We start from the raw sequence: 13,158 nt of genomic DNA on the forward strand, positions 1-13,158 counted from the left end.
CACCCTATTGAGAAGAGCTGTATGTGGGGAGCCTCCCCACACATGAGAGTTGTACTCCACACAGGGGCGGATAAAACCTCTGTATAGAGTCAACAATTGTGCAGGGGTAAAGAAAGAGCGGAGTCGGCTTAGCACACCCAATCTCTTAGAAGCAGATTTTACAAGAGATGTAATATGATCTTTCCAAGATAAGTCCCGAGTAAATGAAACCCCAAGCATGTTCAAGGATGATGCAGGATTAAGCTGAATATTATTAAACATTAATGGGTATACCTGTGGAAGATTTTGTCGGGTTGATAGGTGTAAGAACTGAGTCTTAGATGCATTAAAGACAACCATATTATTTTTACCCCAGTCAGCAATACGAGCCAAGTCAGACATTAGGTGTGCCATAGCCTCATCCCTTGTTTCTTGAAGTAACTGTTGAGATGGGCGTTGCGGGAACCGAATGGAAAGGTGAAGGGTGGAGTCATCAGCATATGAGTGGATAGGGTTAGATGTACAGCTTAGAAGATCATTGATGAATAAAAGGAAGAGAGTTGGTGATAGGACAGAGCCCTGAGGAACACCACTGTTGATAGATCTAGGAGAAGAACGATGGCCGTCTACAACAGCGGCTATAGAACGACCAGAAAGGAAGCTAGCGATGAAGGCACAGATAGAAGGATAGAAACCGTAGGAGGGCAGTTTGGAAATTAAAGATTTATGCCAGACTCGATCGAAAGCCTTTGAGATGTCAAGTGCAATGGCAAAGCTTTCGCCAAAGTCCCGAAAGGAGAATGACCAGGAGTCTGAAAGGTAGGTGAGAAGATCGCCAGTGGAGCGTCCCTGACGGAACCCATACTGACGATCGGAAAGAAGGTTGTGATAGGAAAGATGCCTTAAAATTTTTCTATTAAGAATTGACTCGAAAACTTTTGAAATACAGGACGTTAAAGCAATTGGACGATAGTTGGAGGGTTGGGAGTGGTCACCCTTCTTTGGAACTGGCTGAATGAGAGCAAACTTCCAGCAAGAAGGAAAGGTACAAGTTGACAGACAAAGGCGAAAGAGTTTGCCTAGGCAGGGTGTAAGCACAGAAGCACAGTTCTTGAGAACAACAGGAGGGACCCCATCAGGCCCATATGCCTTGTTAGTACTGAGGCCAGTGATGGCAGAAAATACATCAACTGAAGAAATTTTAATGTCAGCCATGAGGAAGTCAGAGGGGAGAAGTGATGGAGGAACAGCACCGGAATCGTCTAAGGTGGAATTGGAGGAGAAAGTCTGTGCGAAGAGATCTGCCTTATCAGTAGAAGAAATAGCTACAGAACCATCAGAGTAGAAAAGAGGAGGGAAGGATGATGAGGTAAAGTTGTTAGAAAGATTTTTGGCAAGGTGCCAGAAGGAGCGGGAAGAATTCGAGTTGGAGAGTTGAGAGCATTTAGTATGGATGAAATTATTTTTAGTAGAGCGAAGAACAGACTTAGCACGATTCCGGGCAGAAACGTAAAGATGATGTGATTCAGGTGTGGGTTGGCTCCGGTACCTTTTGTAGGCCCTCTCCTTGTTGCGGACAGCATTAGAACAAGCGTGATTAAACCAAGGCTTTCTTGCGTTAGTCAAAGGATATGAGAAAGGAATGTATGCTTCCATGCCCGAGAGAATAACCTCCGTAATGCGCGAGGCACACTCAGATGGCTCCCGGCCATGGAAGCAATAATCATTCCAGGGAAAATCAAAGAAGTACTGCCTGAGGGCCTCCCAGTTCGCGGCTCCAAAGTGCCACAGACGACGTTTCCCTGGAGGGTCCACAGGCCGTACCGGAGTGATAGGACAGGTTAAGGTAATAAGGTTGTGATCGGAGGAGCCCAACGGAGAGAAAAGATTAACAGAGTAAGCAGAAGGATTAGTTGTGAGGAAGAGGTCAAGTATGTTGGAGCTCTCTCCAAGGCGGTCAGGGATACGGGTAGGGTGCTGTACAAGCTGCTCTAGGTCATTAAGGATAGAAAAGATGTAGGCTTGTTCACCAGGTGGATCCGTGAAAGGAGAGGAGAGCCAAAGGTGGTGGTGAACATTGAAATCTCCAAGAATGGAGATTTCAGAGAAAGGAGAAATGGACAGAATGTGTTCCATCGTAGAAGTAAGATAGTCAAAGAATTTTTGATAGTCAGTAGAATTAGGGGATAAGTAAACAGCACAGATATATTTAGTCAGAGAATGACAGGAAAGCCGAAGCCAGAGTGTGGAGAATTCAGAAGAATCAAGTTCAGGAACACGAGAGCAAGATAAGTCGTTGCGTATGTATACACAACAGCCACCTTTGGCTTTGAAATGAGTATAGAGAAAGTAGGAGGATACAGAAAAGGGTTTGCTGTCGGTTGCCTCAGACAGCTGAGTCTCCGTCAGAAAAAGAAGGTGAGGTTTAGAGGAGGAGAGGTGGTGCTCAACAGAGCGAAAGTTAGATGAAAGGCCGCGAATGTTGCAGAAATGAAGAAGAAGAGAGTCAGACAGTGGTTCCAGGCACCTCGAGTCGTCACCGGGAGAGGGGCAGATGGCGGGGGCATTTATGGTCCCCCCCCCTGGGGACTCCGAGGCTTGATTAATAGACGCCATTTTTGTTGATTTTTGAAAAGGAAGTGTAGTGTGTACTGTGCATGTAGTTTGGTGAAGATAGTTAGAGAAATTTGTACTGGAGAGCATGCTGGCCTACTCTCTGTGTAACTGAGACACTGAAAAAGTTCAGCAAAGGGGGATGGTCAGGAACTAGTCCTGAGGGCTGATGAAACGGGAGCTCCAGCACTCCCTGTCATCAGCTTTCCATCCACCTCGGGAGTACTGCCCTGCTCGACTGGTGCTAAAGTCTACTCCTCACATAATAATAATCTGTAGGTGTAGTTCGTTCACTTTAACTTGGCCCAGATTTTTTCCCCTTTGCTGCAGTGTTATTTTTATATTCTATGCTTGGTACCTCTCCATTTTATTCAGCCTGGGAGAGACTTTCTGAACTGGGTGGGGGGGGGACAAAGTACACCATTAGAAGCCTTTAACTATCAGAGGCTTCTCTTAAGATGAATAAAATCGTCAGGCAGCAACAAAGAGACGCCATCGTAGTGAAGAAATGTATCTCCTTACCACGAAGACACCTCATACTGTATTCCTCTTACTTCCAGGCGACTTTATTCAGTTCTGGATAGACTTTTGGAACAAATAGGGTTAGGGAGCTTACAGGAAAGGTTAGGTAGTTTCCCCTCCTCCCCCCCCCCTCTCGCTCTCGCACTACAAGATGTCTTCCTTGAGCTTGACCAAATCTTCTGTTCGGTAGCCATAGTTAAATGATCTGGTGAAGGTACCGGTATATATTCAGACATCATGGCAACGCAGCGCCAAACCGTTGACCTTGGCCTCTGATGGACCCATGTAATAAATAATTCCCCTCTAAACCTGCAAACTACGTAAAATAATCTGCAGAACGACGAAAATCTGGGCCTTGTATGTTACTGGTCATCCAACTCTCTCTTTAATAAAAACGAAATAAATAACGCATGAAAACATTTTTGGATACCGGAAATATACAAAATAAATCGCTGACGAAGAAGTGCTAGGGAGCCTATGCGTTCTACTATATGGCCAGATAAGAAAACGTTTAAGAATAACCGTATTACGTGAACAAAGGAGTGAAAAAACCGGTTAACCACTGCATTACAGAGAAAGGACGAATGTGGAAATTCTCATGCTGCATGCCTGTCTTAAAGGGCAAGGAATCCAGTAAGAGAGTTCAAAGGAGCATTGGCCGACGCTGACAGAGGAGTGATGAAACACTGCTGCGACGAGTCAAGTAGTCTTTAATTTTACCCTGCTGGAGAGTGCTGGGTCTGTGTATGGGAACACAGACACACACAGACACAGACACACACACACACACGGGCCTCTTACTATGCGATGACCCCAGAGATGCCAATATGAAGTTATGCTGGAGATTAACAGACTCTCTCGCCTGCGATATGGAAGGTCTCTTCACAGCTGATTGAATGACAATGGCAGCAACAGGAAAGGTTGGCAAACAGACTGACTGCCAGATGTAATGACAGGCACCGGGATATTGAGATGAAAGCAAAATTGCTAAAAAGAATGAGCATCGAAAGGGATTAAAAGAAAGAGTTGCCCCTTTAAGCGAACGGCAGACCGAGGGCAGAGGTCAGGAGGGAGGGGGCAAGAAGTTATATGATGGGAGGTGGGAGCGAGAGAGGTCATATGGGGATGGGAGGTGAGGTGAGGGGGCAAGGTCGAGTGCGTGAGGAGGCTGCAACAGGTAAACGTATAAAGACGGGCCAGTATTATTGCACAGTATCTAAGTGCCTGTCAGAAGTTGACAGTTTGGGTGTTTAATATTCTCTCTCTCTCTCTCTAAATATGAAACGTGTTAATCTGTTGCTGTCTCAATTTCTTTTAGCAACCTAGATACCTACATGAAAATCTGTCTCTATTCTATAAATGTATCTACCTTCTTTCCTATTCATATCTTCTATTTTTTTTCTTTTTATTTGTATGCAGCCTAGCCTATCCAAGTTTGGCGACGTAGCTATAAAACGGTGTGGTCAAAGTCTGTGTCGATCCCACCCCTGGGTAGTTACCGAACCTTTTTAAATGAAAAAAGTGTTACTTATAACCATGTAACGAGATTTTCTCACCTTATGTGGTAGGTGGGGGTGCTCACCATCCACTCACTCTATGTAGAGTACTGCTGTTTTGGGCGTCTGCATTTTCCTCTCTTCCTCTTGTCTTCCTTTCCTTCATTCTCTCCTCTTCCTTCTGTCTTTACACTCACTCTTCTGTTTTTCATTCCTCTTCCTTCTGCCTATGGGTGACTCTACAGTGAGTAACAAGCCAAATGGTTTCCTGTACACCAGGAAACCACTTACTATGCTGGGTGGTAACCATACAACCAAATCCAATCGGATTGAGCCGGCGCAGGTTTATATCCAAGGGATGGTTGGGGTTTATTGCTCACGTAATGCCACTCAGGGATGAGTGAGGCTGGTCACTCATATTAAGTCAGAACCACCTTGCCTAGCCCCGGGCTCCTACGCTCCTCATGGGGCAACATAGGACAGGATGATGGATGGATGGATGGATGGCTATAATTTACATTCAGCAGTTTCCACTCCGCCTGATGACAGCTTGCAAACAAGGCGGTAAGTCAAACTGCGCAAAAGTTCAATTCCACACATCAACGGCATTTTGCAATTCGTGAAAGTATGTGTCTTCATTCTCTAATCGTTTTCTCATCAAGCACTTCAAACTCTCTCTTGGATTTAGGTCTGGGCTTCCTGTAGGCCAGTACCGTATTTAATATAATCTAAATCGCACACTGCAAACCATTTTGTTACAACTTTGTTTCACCAGCTTGCATGTTTCTGCATTACACTTGTTGAAAGCTCTCTGGATAACCATGCAACACACCCAGATTATCACTGCTCACTGTTACCCCATTCTCATACAGGAAAAAAAAAAAAAAGTTCACCACACTGCCTATCACAACCACGATGTCTGGCACACTTCCTTGTATATATATACCGGTATTTTGGATCACAAAGATCAGAATTTTTCGAACGCCTCACTTGTCTGACTTCCTGTAAACGTTACACTCTCATCTGAACATAACACACTTTTACTTTTATACTGGCCAATCTTCCCTTGTTGGTCAAAATTCAGTCTCTGTTGTGTGTTGCCAGCGTGGTTTCGTTGCCGCTCATCTCGACGGTAAACTAAGGACGGTCACTATGCAAATGTATCAGAACACTTCTTAGTGACATTATGCTGGCATTTGTTTTACAGGCATGAGTTGTTTTTTTGCGGTTGCAGCACTCGGCTGTCGTTTTGGAATGGTGTCCTGCTACGTTTCTTGGACGTTCGCTCCAATGTACAACTGCAAATGCGTCTTCTAGCATTTAGGACAAATATTCACCTGTCCTTTGACCCACTGCCGCCTCTTTAGTTATGCTCTTTGTTCAAAATCCAGTCTTCTATAATGTGTAAAAACGCGTTACTGTATCTTGAGTCAAATAAGCCTACCATGTTTTAGTGATGAACAATAACAGCTTCAAAAGTCCGCTCAAGTTACGAAACATCCCAGCCGAAGTTTGCACGTGTCACCTCACTCCCGCAACCACAACACTGAAGTGACGTCACTGTCGCTGCCAAAAATTTTGTTCCCATAAAAGTGCCTTTAAAATTTTTAGAAGGGTTGTAGAATTTCTTCAAGTTCCTTTAAAACCGCATTTAATTTACTTGTTTTACATATTTCTTATAAGTAAAAAAAAAAATAATAATAAAATCTAAAACATTCTTGAATGCTGTGTATCAAACAGTAGAATTATTATTATCATTTTTTGCAGTTGCACACACTCGACAATTATGCATTTATAAAACTTGCATAATAAAGTACAGGACTAGAAAGCAATACATTACAAGCCTGTTTAAGAAGCTTTTAAGATTGGTTTCACGTAAATTATAGCCTCAAAATGTTTTATTCGTGTCTAAGTTTGATCTAATGATATTACGATGACCAGTCCATATCACTTCATTTAATCCTTGGGGAAAAAGTTTAATACTATGATCCCAAGGTGTGTGTGTGTGTGTGTGTGTGTGTGTGTGTGTGTGAGAGAGAGAGAGAGAGAGAGAGAGAGAGAGGCTGTGGCTGACTATAAATTATAGAATGTACAGTTTTTCCATGAGGGGTGTTTCTCAGCTAATTCTTCCACATCCAGAAAGGGAGTCACACAGCCCAGTTTCAATTGTGTGTGTGTGTGTGTGTGTGTGTGTGTGTGTGTGTGTGTGTGTGTGTGTGTGTGTGTGTGTGTGTGTGTGTGCGGACTTGTATCTGTAGCGTAACTGATACGGAAGTATTAACTCATATGAGTATGTAACTTCCGAATGTGGGATGTGTGTATCGTGCTACTGTATGTATGTGTGTATCAGTGAGTGTGAGCAAACCATCATATACTAGTTCCCGAAGCCAAAGCAGCTGAAAAAGATGAAGTCTTGTCTACGCCTTTTAACTTTAAGAGGGCCATTTAGGCAGACAGTTTCTACTAAGTCCCAGTCTTCCTCTAGCACACGACCCGTAGTAACGGGTTTGCATCCAAGGCCGCCAATGAAATGGGCCAGTTTGTCTAAGATGAACGCCATTTTATATTTCTTCTTCTCATTACCCTTTACCCTCTCCCGTCCTTGGCAACTTCGTGACACGTAACCTCATGTCCCTAACGCACGCTGGATGCACTACGCACGCACTACGCCTCGCAAGCAGATTTACGACCAATTCCCGAGCGTAACTTGGGTTTATTTTTGCAAGAAGAAAACACGAGAAGATTTCGAGTCCTTCAAACACACACACACACACATTCTATCTAGGCTACGTGTAACTAGGTGTTTTCCAAGTACTTCCTGGTGTGTCATTCGTTAGCCCAGCGTATACAGTAGCACAAGAGAGGGGATCAAGGCACAAGTTACCACTGTCCTTTATCATTATTATCACGTCATCATTATCAGCAGCACCCTCGTCATAATCGCCACCACCATCAAAGATGACTTCCTAACTGCTTTTCCATCTCTCTCCCTCCTCAACACCCTATTTCATCATTATCAGCAGCACCCTCGTCATAATCGCCACCACCACTATCATCAAAGATGACTTCCTAACTGCTTTCCCATCTCTCTCTCTCTCTCTCCTCGACACCCTATTTTATCATTATCAGCAGCACCCTCGTTATAATCGCCACCACCATCAAAGATGACTTCCTAACTGCTTGTCCATCTCTCTCTCTCTCCTCGACACCCTATTTATTTCCTCTCCCTTCCCCCCGAAGTTCTCATTCTTCTCTTCCTCCCCTCACCTCTTCATCTTTCCTTTCCCTTCCCTCTTTTCATTGCTTCCTTCCTCTCTCGTTCCTTCCTTCCCTCCTCTTTCCTTATTCTTTCTTCACCCCTTTCCTTCACCACTATTCTCTCCCTTCTTCCATTCCTTCTGCCTCTCATGCTCCCATCCGTTCCTGTCTCCTTCGCCATCTCATTTTCCTCTCCCCTCTTTTTCTCGCATCCCCTCTCCCTTTCCTTCCCTCCCCCCCATGTCCTCTTTCCTTCCTCTTATCGTGTCTCCTTTTCACTACATCCCTCTTTATCCTCCCTTCTCCCCTTCCCCGTCCTTCCCTTCCTCGTCGTCTCCTTTCCCTTCATACACCTCTGTCCTGTTTCATTCATCAACCTCTTGCAGTCTTTCCTTCCTTTCACTCTCTCACACCTTTCATTTCCTCCTTCCTGCCATTCATCCCTGTCTTTTCTCCTTCCTTCTCTCCTTTTACCATTCTCACCCGCCTTCCCTCAACTTCCTCTCTCTCTCCTTCCTTTTCCCCTCAATCCTTCCCTCCACGTCCCCCCCCCCTCTTTCCTTTCCCTCCCCTTGACTCTCCATGACCCCCACCCACTTACTACGATGCTCTTTGTTCACCAGAGGTCAGACGGAGTTACACCACTTCGCTGACGCAATGGAGAGAGAGAGAGAGAGAGAGAGAGAGAGAGAGAGAGAGAGAGAGAGAGAGAGAGAGGGAGAGGCGGGGGATACAGACAAACAGATTGACAAATACGGATAACCAGACAGCTAGACAACAGACACTCAAACAACGACATAACACTTCTCAGTCAAATCATATTTAATATTTGATCACGCGTCAACCTAAGGCAAGCAACCTCCCTGCAGGTTCGTCCCGTGCAGTACACCAAAGTTCCCTTGTGACTGATAACGCCTCACACAGCGAAGCACGGGGATTAGTGTGGTTTGATTCCTGGGTAGACGTTACGGTTGCATCTGTACACAGTTATGAGGGGCACCACAGTAGGCTCCATAACACCCCATTATTTGGTTATATGGCTACCACCCAGCATTGTAAATGGTTTCATGAGTTACAGGCAACATTTGGCTAGCCACTCAATGTAGAGCCACCTGAAGTGGAAAGAAGGGTAATAATGACAGGAATCATGGGAGAATAGAAAGCGAGGAGAACAGACACAGAAAGAAGAATGACGGACATGATAAATGAAATAGTCAGCACCGCATCAAGTGAGTGGATGGTGTGCACCCCCATCTACCACCACAAACTGTGATAGTAGTGAACTGATAAGGATACACCACAAATAATGATTTGGATCTTTCATAAAGATGGATTCCTGATGCCCAGTTCCACAGTTCATCTACCATGCAACAACAATGCCTTCAAGTTGCTCTGTCCCCACTCAATCTCACGACATTTTCATTTTGATCAGGCCACCATGTGAAGGGGTTCATTAAGGTTATATTTAACCCTTCCAGTTCGAAAAGTCTCTCTTGAAATGAATAAAGTTGTCTGAGAATGGCAAGAATAAGTTCATCAAGCAACTGAAGGGGCTATCAGCACATACCACCATTTCCTCTCATAAGTCAGTCCCCCCTCAGGTACTCTTGCACATTATCCTTTAAGTCCTCTTTGCAATTCAATTCCCACATTCACCAGGGTTGGAGGAACAGCTATTTTATCTCAGCTGGGACATGAACCTGACGAGAAAGGAGGCGTGCAATATTACATCCCCTTTAAAAAAAAAAAAAAAAAAAAAAAAAAAGCCAGTCGTAAATTATTCCTTGTCAAGTGCAGGAACTGAGGTTTGACTGCCACAGCATTGATTCACAGCCAGACTTACAGACTACTCCCTGTTGTACCTGTGATATGTTTCACTGAAGGACAAGGAGAGTGCAGTCTTCCAACGTCTCTTGCTCTTACATCCAAAACAAATCCTAATTGTGAGTGGAAAATTACAATAAGATACTTTGGTTTACTGAAGCAACAACAAGGGAGATGATGCTATATCTTATTCTTCTTGTAAAAGGAAATCTGAGGTATGACATGCAACTGATCATAATTTGTTTGTTAATCAAACCCAAGAGCATTTAAAGGTGGATTACTGACCTATGCACCTCGTGCAATTACATGATTCAAACTTCCTGCCACCAGACATTCCTTGCCTTACACTTAAGGATGGATTACCATCCTAGATCTCCTGATAAAATTATGTGACTGAAAATCCTCCAGTCACATTTTGGAGATCAAACGTATGGCAGGCTGTCACTTGAACTGGGGCATTCAAACCATCAGACACCTTCAAACCTCACCTAATTTTCCACATATCTCTAACAGCTTCAACGTGCCAATTGACGGATGTGGAACAACGGGCCAGCTAGAGATGGCTACCCCAACTCGAGACATGTATTTTGAGAACACCATCATCATCCAGACAGACCCCATCATCCAGGAGGAGTGGGATGTGGCGAGAAACATCCGGTGTACATGGCATCACACTGTCCAGAAGAGTGTTGGAGCTGCACCCTTCAAGGTCTATGAGCCACAGAAGGTCAGTGTTTCTATCTTGTGATGGCATTAGACATTCCATTGTAACATTAACTATTACCATTACCAACACAACAACATCACCCATCATTATTACCATCACAAGAGGAATCATTACCACTACCATCTGCATTGTCACAGCAACAATCACTCTTACCATCATCATAAGTACGATGACTCCCAACATCTATCACAACATCAGTCACTCACAACAACAAATATCACTGAATTAACAGATTTTTTCAAGCTGCTCTTGCTGCTACAGTACCAGTTATTTTATCTAGACTAGAAGTGAACCCACATACTGAGAGTCAGGAGACACTTTCCACTGCAAGTACACATTCTACATAGTCTTGCTGCTTCTTGTGATTATTTTTGTGCATCTTACTAAGCCTCAGTTCAACAAATAAATGTTGTTGTTGATGCTCAACCCTGGTCCATATGACTGTGCAGACCTGTCAACTTCAGGTTAGAAACTGCCCCTAAGCAGTACTATACAGGATCCTCCTTATTCTCTTCATCCACACTAATTTTTCCTCAGGTGCCAGTGAGCCTTGATGCACGTTCAATAAATACATTGATGGAGATCCAGCAGGGTGCAGGTCCCTTCGCTGGGCCAGCCACAGGCTATGTTCACATGGGGGATGACATCTCAGTTGTCATTTATGTTCAAGGTGGGAACATAATACAGTGTCTTTTCTATATGTCTCCTTGTATATGGTCTCTTATCATCAGTCTTATATGGTCTCTTATCATCAGTCTTCAGTACACTGCAGTAATATTGTCATTTTGAATAACTTTGCTCTACAATAACTAACGCGGCATTTTTACTCCTAGATCCAAGCCGCACGATGGATGCAAATGTTGTGTCTTGTAATGCAAGTTCTGCGGGTGGTCGTCAGGTGGCACTGATGGACAGCAATGGATGTCTGTTGCGGCCAGACCTCCTCACACCCTTCGCGAAAACCAGGCAAACCAATGGTGTTGAAGCAGATCTCATGCTCTACTCCTACCTCAAGGTTACTAATGCACTAATCTTATACAGTAATGTAATTTACTCTGAAATTTAAAATACGTTCCAGGATTTTGCCTAACTTACATACTGTATGTGACTTTTTCTTGCAGCAATGCATTATATTCAAGACCTGTTGGCCAGTTAAGAGAGAAAAGGAAGGACAAACTCAAACAAAATTGTGGCATACACCTGATAGCCAACCAGCACTGGGTGATGTCTTACTGTGTGGCCAATAAGACTGTTCCTAAACATTCTAGCACTGTCAATACATGTGAATTTCAGGTAATGCCTGGAAGCTAAAAGCATCGTTCAGAAACATGAAGGGCGAGGATTGAGGGTCTTATGTGAGTCAATCAGCATCAACTCCTTACAAATAATCTTGGAGGTTCTTTGAAGCCTGCAGACAATATCCTCTCTGTTTGAGGCTCTCCAAGTGATTATTCTTGGTGCATCCTGAACAGTACTCTGCTCTAAGGAAACAGCGCCTTGGCACCATCATTCCAGTGCTTTTACTCTTTTGTTGGTTCACTCATAGCTTGACAGCCTGAAGTACATTGGTCTCATCATTATGGCACATTCTCAGAAGCATAAAGGTCTTATAGGTATTAGGGAACAGCAAAGCTGTTGTTAATGGAGCAGAATAACATATGATGTTCTGAGGACCAGTACATTACAATTTATATTACATCATTTGTATACTCATTTGAATGGGACTGTAAATACAGTAAAAGGTTGCTGATGATGTGTATGTACTGCACTCATGACGAATATTCTTCGGTACCTGCTTTAGTGTAGCAATGTTGTCTTGCTGATATTTATTTCCTCCAGGCCTTTAACATTGGAGAGAGTCCAGAATTTCTGATCTCATGCCACTTGGAAGTGTGTGAGGGTGAGTGCTCAGATTTCTGCCCGGGTGGCATCCCCCACGACCGGGTAAGACGGCAGGCACCCTCTGACACACAGCCTCGGTCAGCCATGGTTGAGTTGGAACGAGGAGTCTTGGTTGTGGCACGGGAACCACTGATTGGTAAGTCTCATGAGTTTGCACTTAAGCAAACCACGTGAATGACAAGAAACAACATACGTACAATATGCATCTATAATACATTGATGAGTGATGTTCCATTCCAATATTTTATATCATTCATCATCATCATCATAATCCTTACCATCACCTAATCCTGTGTTGCCCCATGAGGAGCACAGGAGCCCAGGGCTAGGCAAGTTGTTCCTGACATATAAGATGAGAGAGACCAGCCTCACTCATCCCTGAGTCGTATTACATGAGCAATAAACCCCAACCACCCCTTGGATATAAACCTGCACAGGCTCAATCTGATTGGAGTGCCTTAATTACCCATTAATGCCAGGACCAACTTGCCTAGCCCCGCGCTCCTACGCTCCTCATGGGGCAACGTAGGATTGGATGATGGATGGATGGATGGACCACCAGGCGCCATAATTGGGTTATATGGTTACTACCCAGCACAGAAAATGGTTTCCTGGTGTACAGGAAACCATCTGGGTTGTTACTCAGTGTAGAGTCACCCACAGACAGAAGAGGAACGAATGAAAAAAAAAAAAAAGACAGAAGAGGAAGGAAGTTAAAATGGAAGAGAGGAAAGGGCAGCCACCCACAAGCAGCACTAATGAGTTAGTGGATGGTGAGTGCCCCCACCTACCACCACTTTATTCTATATAATGCTTTAAACTATTGTTTGGATAAAG

The 13,158-nt window shown here is 44.0% G+C and overlaps 1 protein-coding gene across 1 annotated transcript in view; it reads left to right on the forward strand.

The window, feature by feature from the left end:
• LOC145404041 (uncharacterized) overlaps positions 1-13,158 on the forward strand; it is a 29,155-nt gene that overhangs the window by 15,000 nt on the left and 997 nt on the right. The window contains exons 3-6 of the mRNA XM_080275644.1: positions 10,206-10,419; positions 10,957-11,089; positions 11,253-11,434; positions 12,259-12,457. Coding sequence (XP_080131770.1) covers positions 10,206-10,419; positions 10,957-11,089; positions 11,253-11,434; positions 12,259-12,457 — 728 coding nt within the window. The remainder of the gene's footprint in view (positions 1-10,205; positions 10,420-10,956; positions 11,090-11,252; positions 11,435-12,258; positions 12,458-13,158) is intronic.

The sequence above is a fragment of the Coenobita brevimanus genome, chromosome 62 (assembly GCF_032717465.1).
Source record: "Coenobita brevimanus isolate Jiangsu-jjx chromosome 62, ASM3271746v2, whole genome shotgun sequence".
In the NCBI taxonomy this organism is placed as follows: domain Eukaryota; kingdom Metazoa; phylum Arthropoda; class Malacostraca; order Decapoda; family Coenobitidae; genus Coenobita; species Coenobita brevimanus.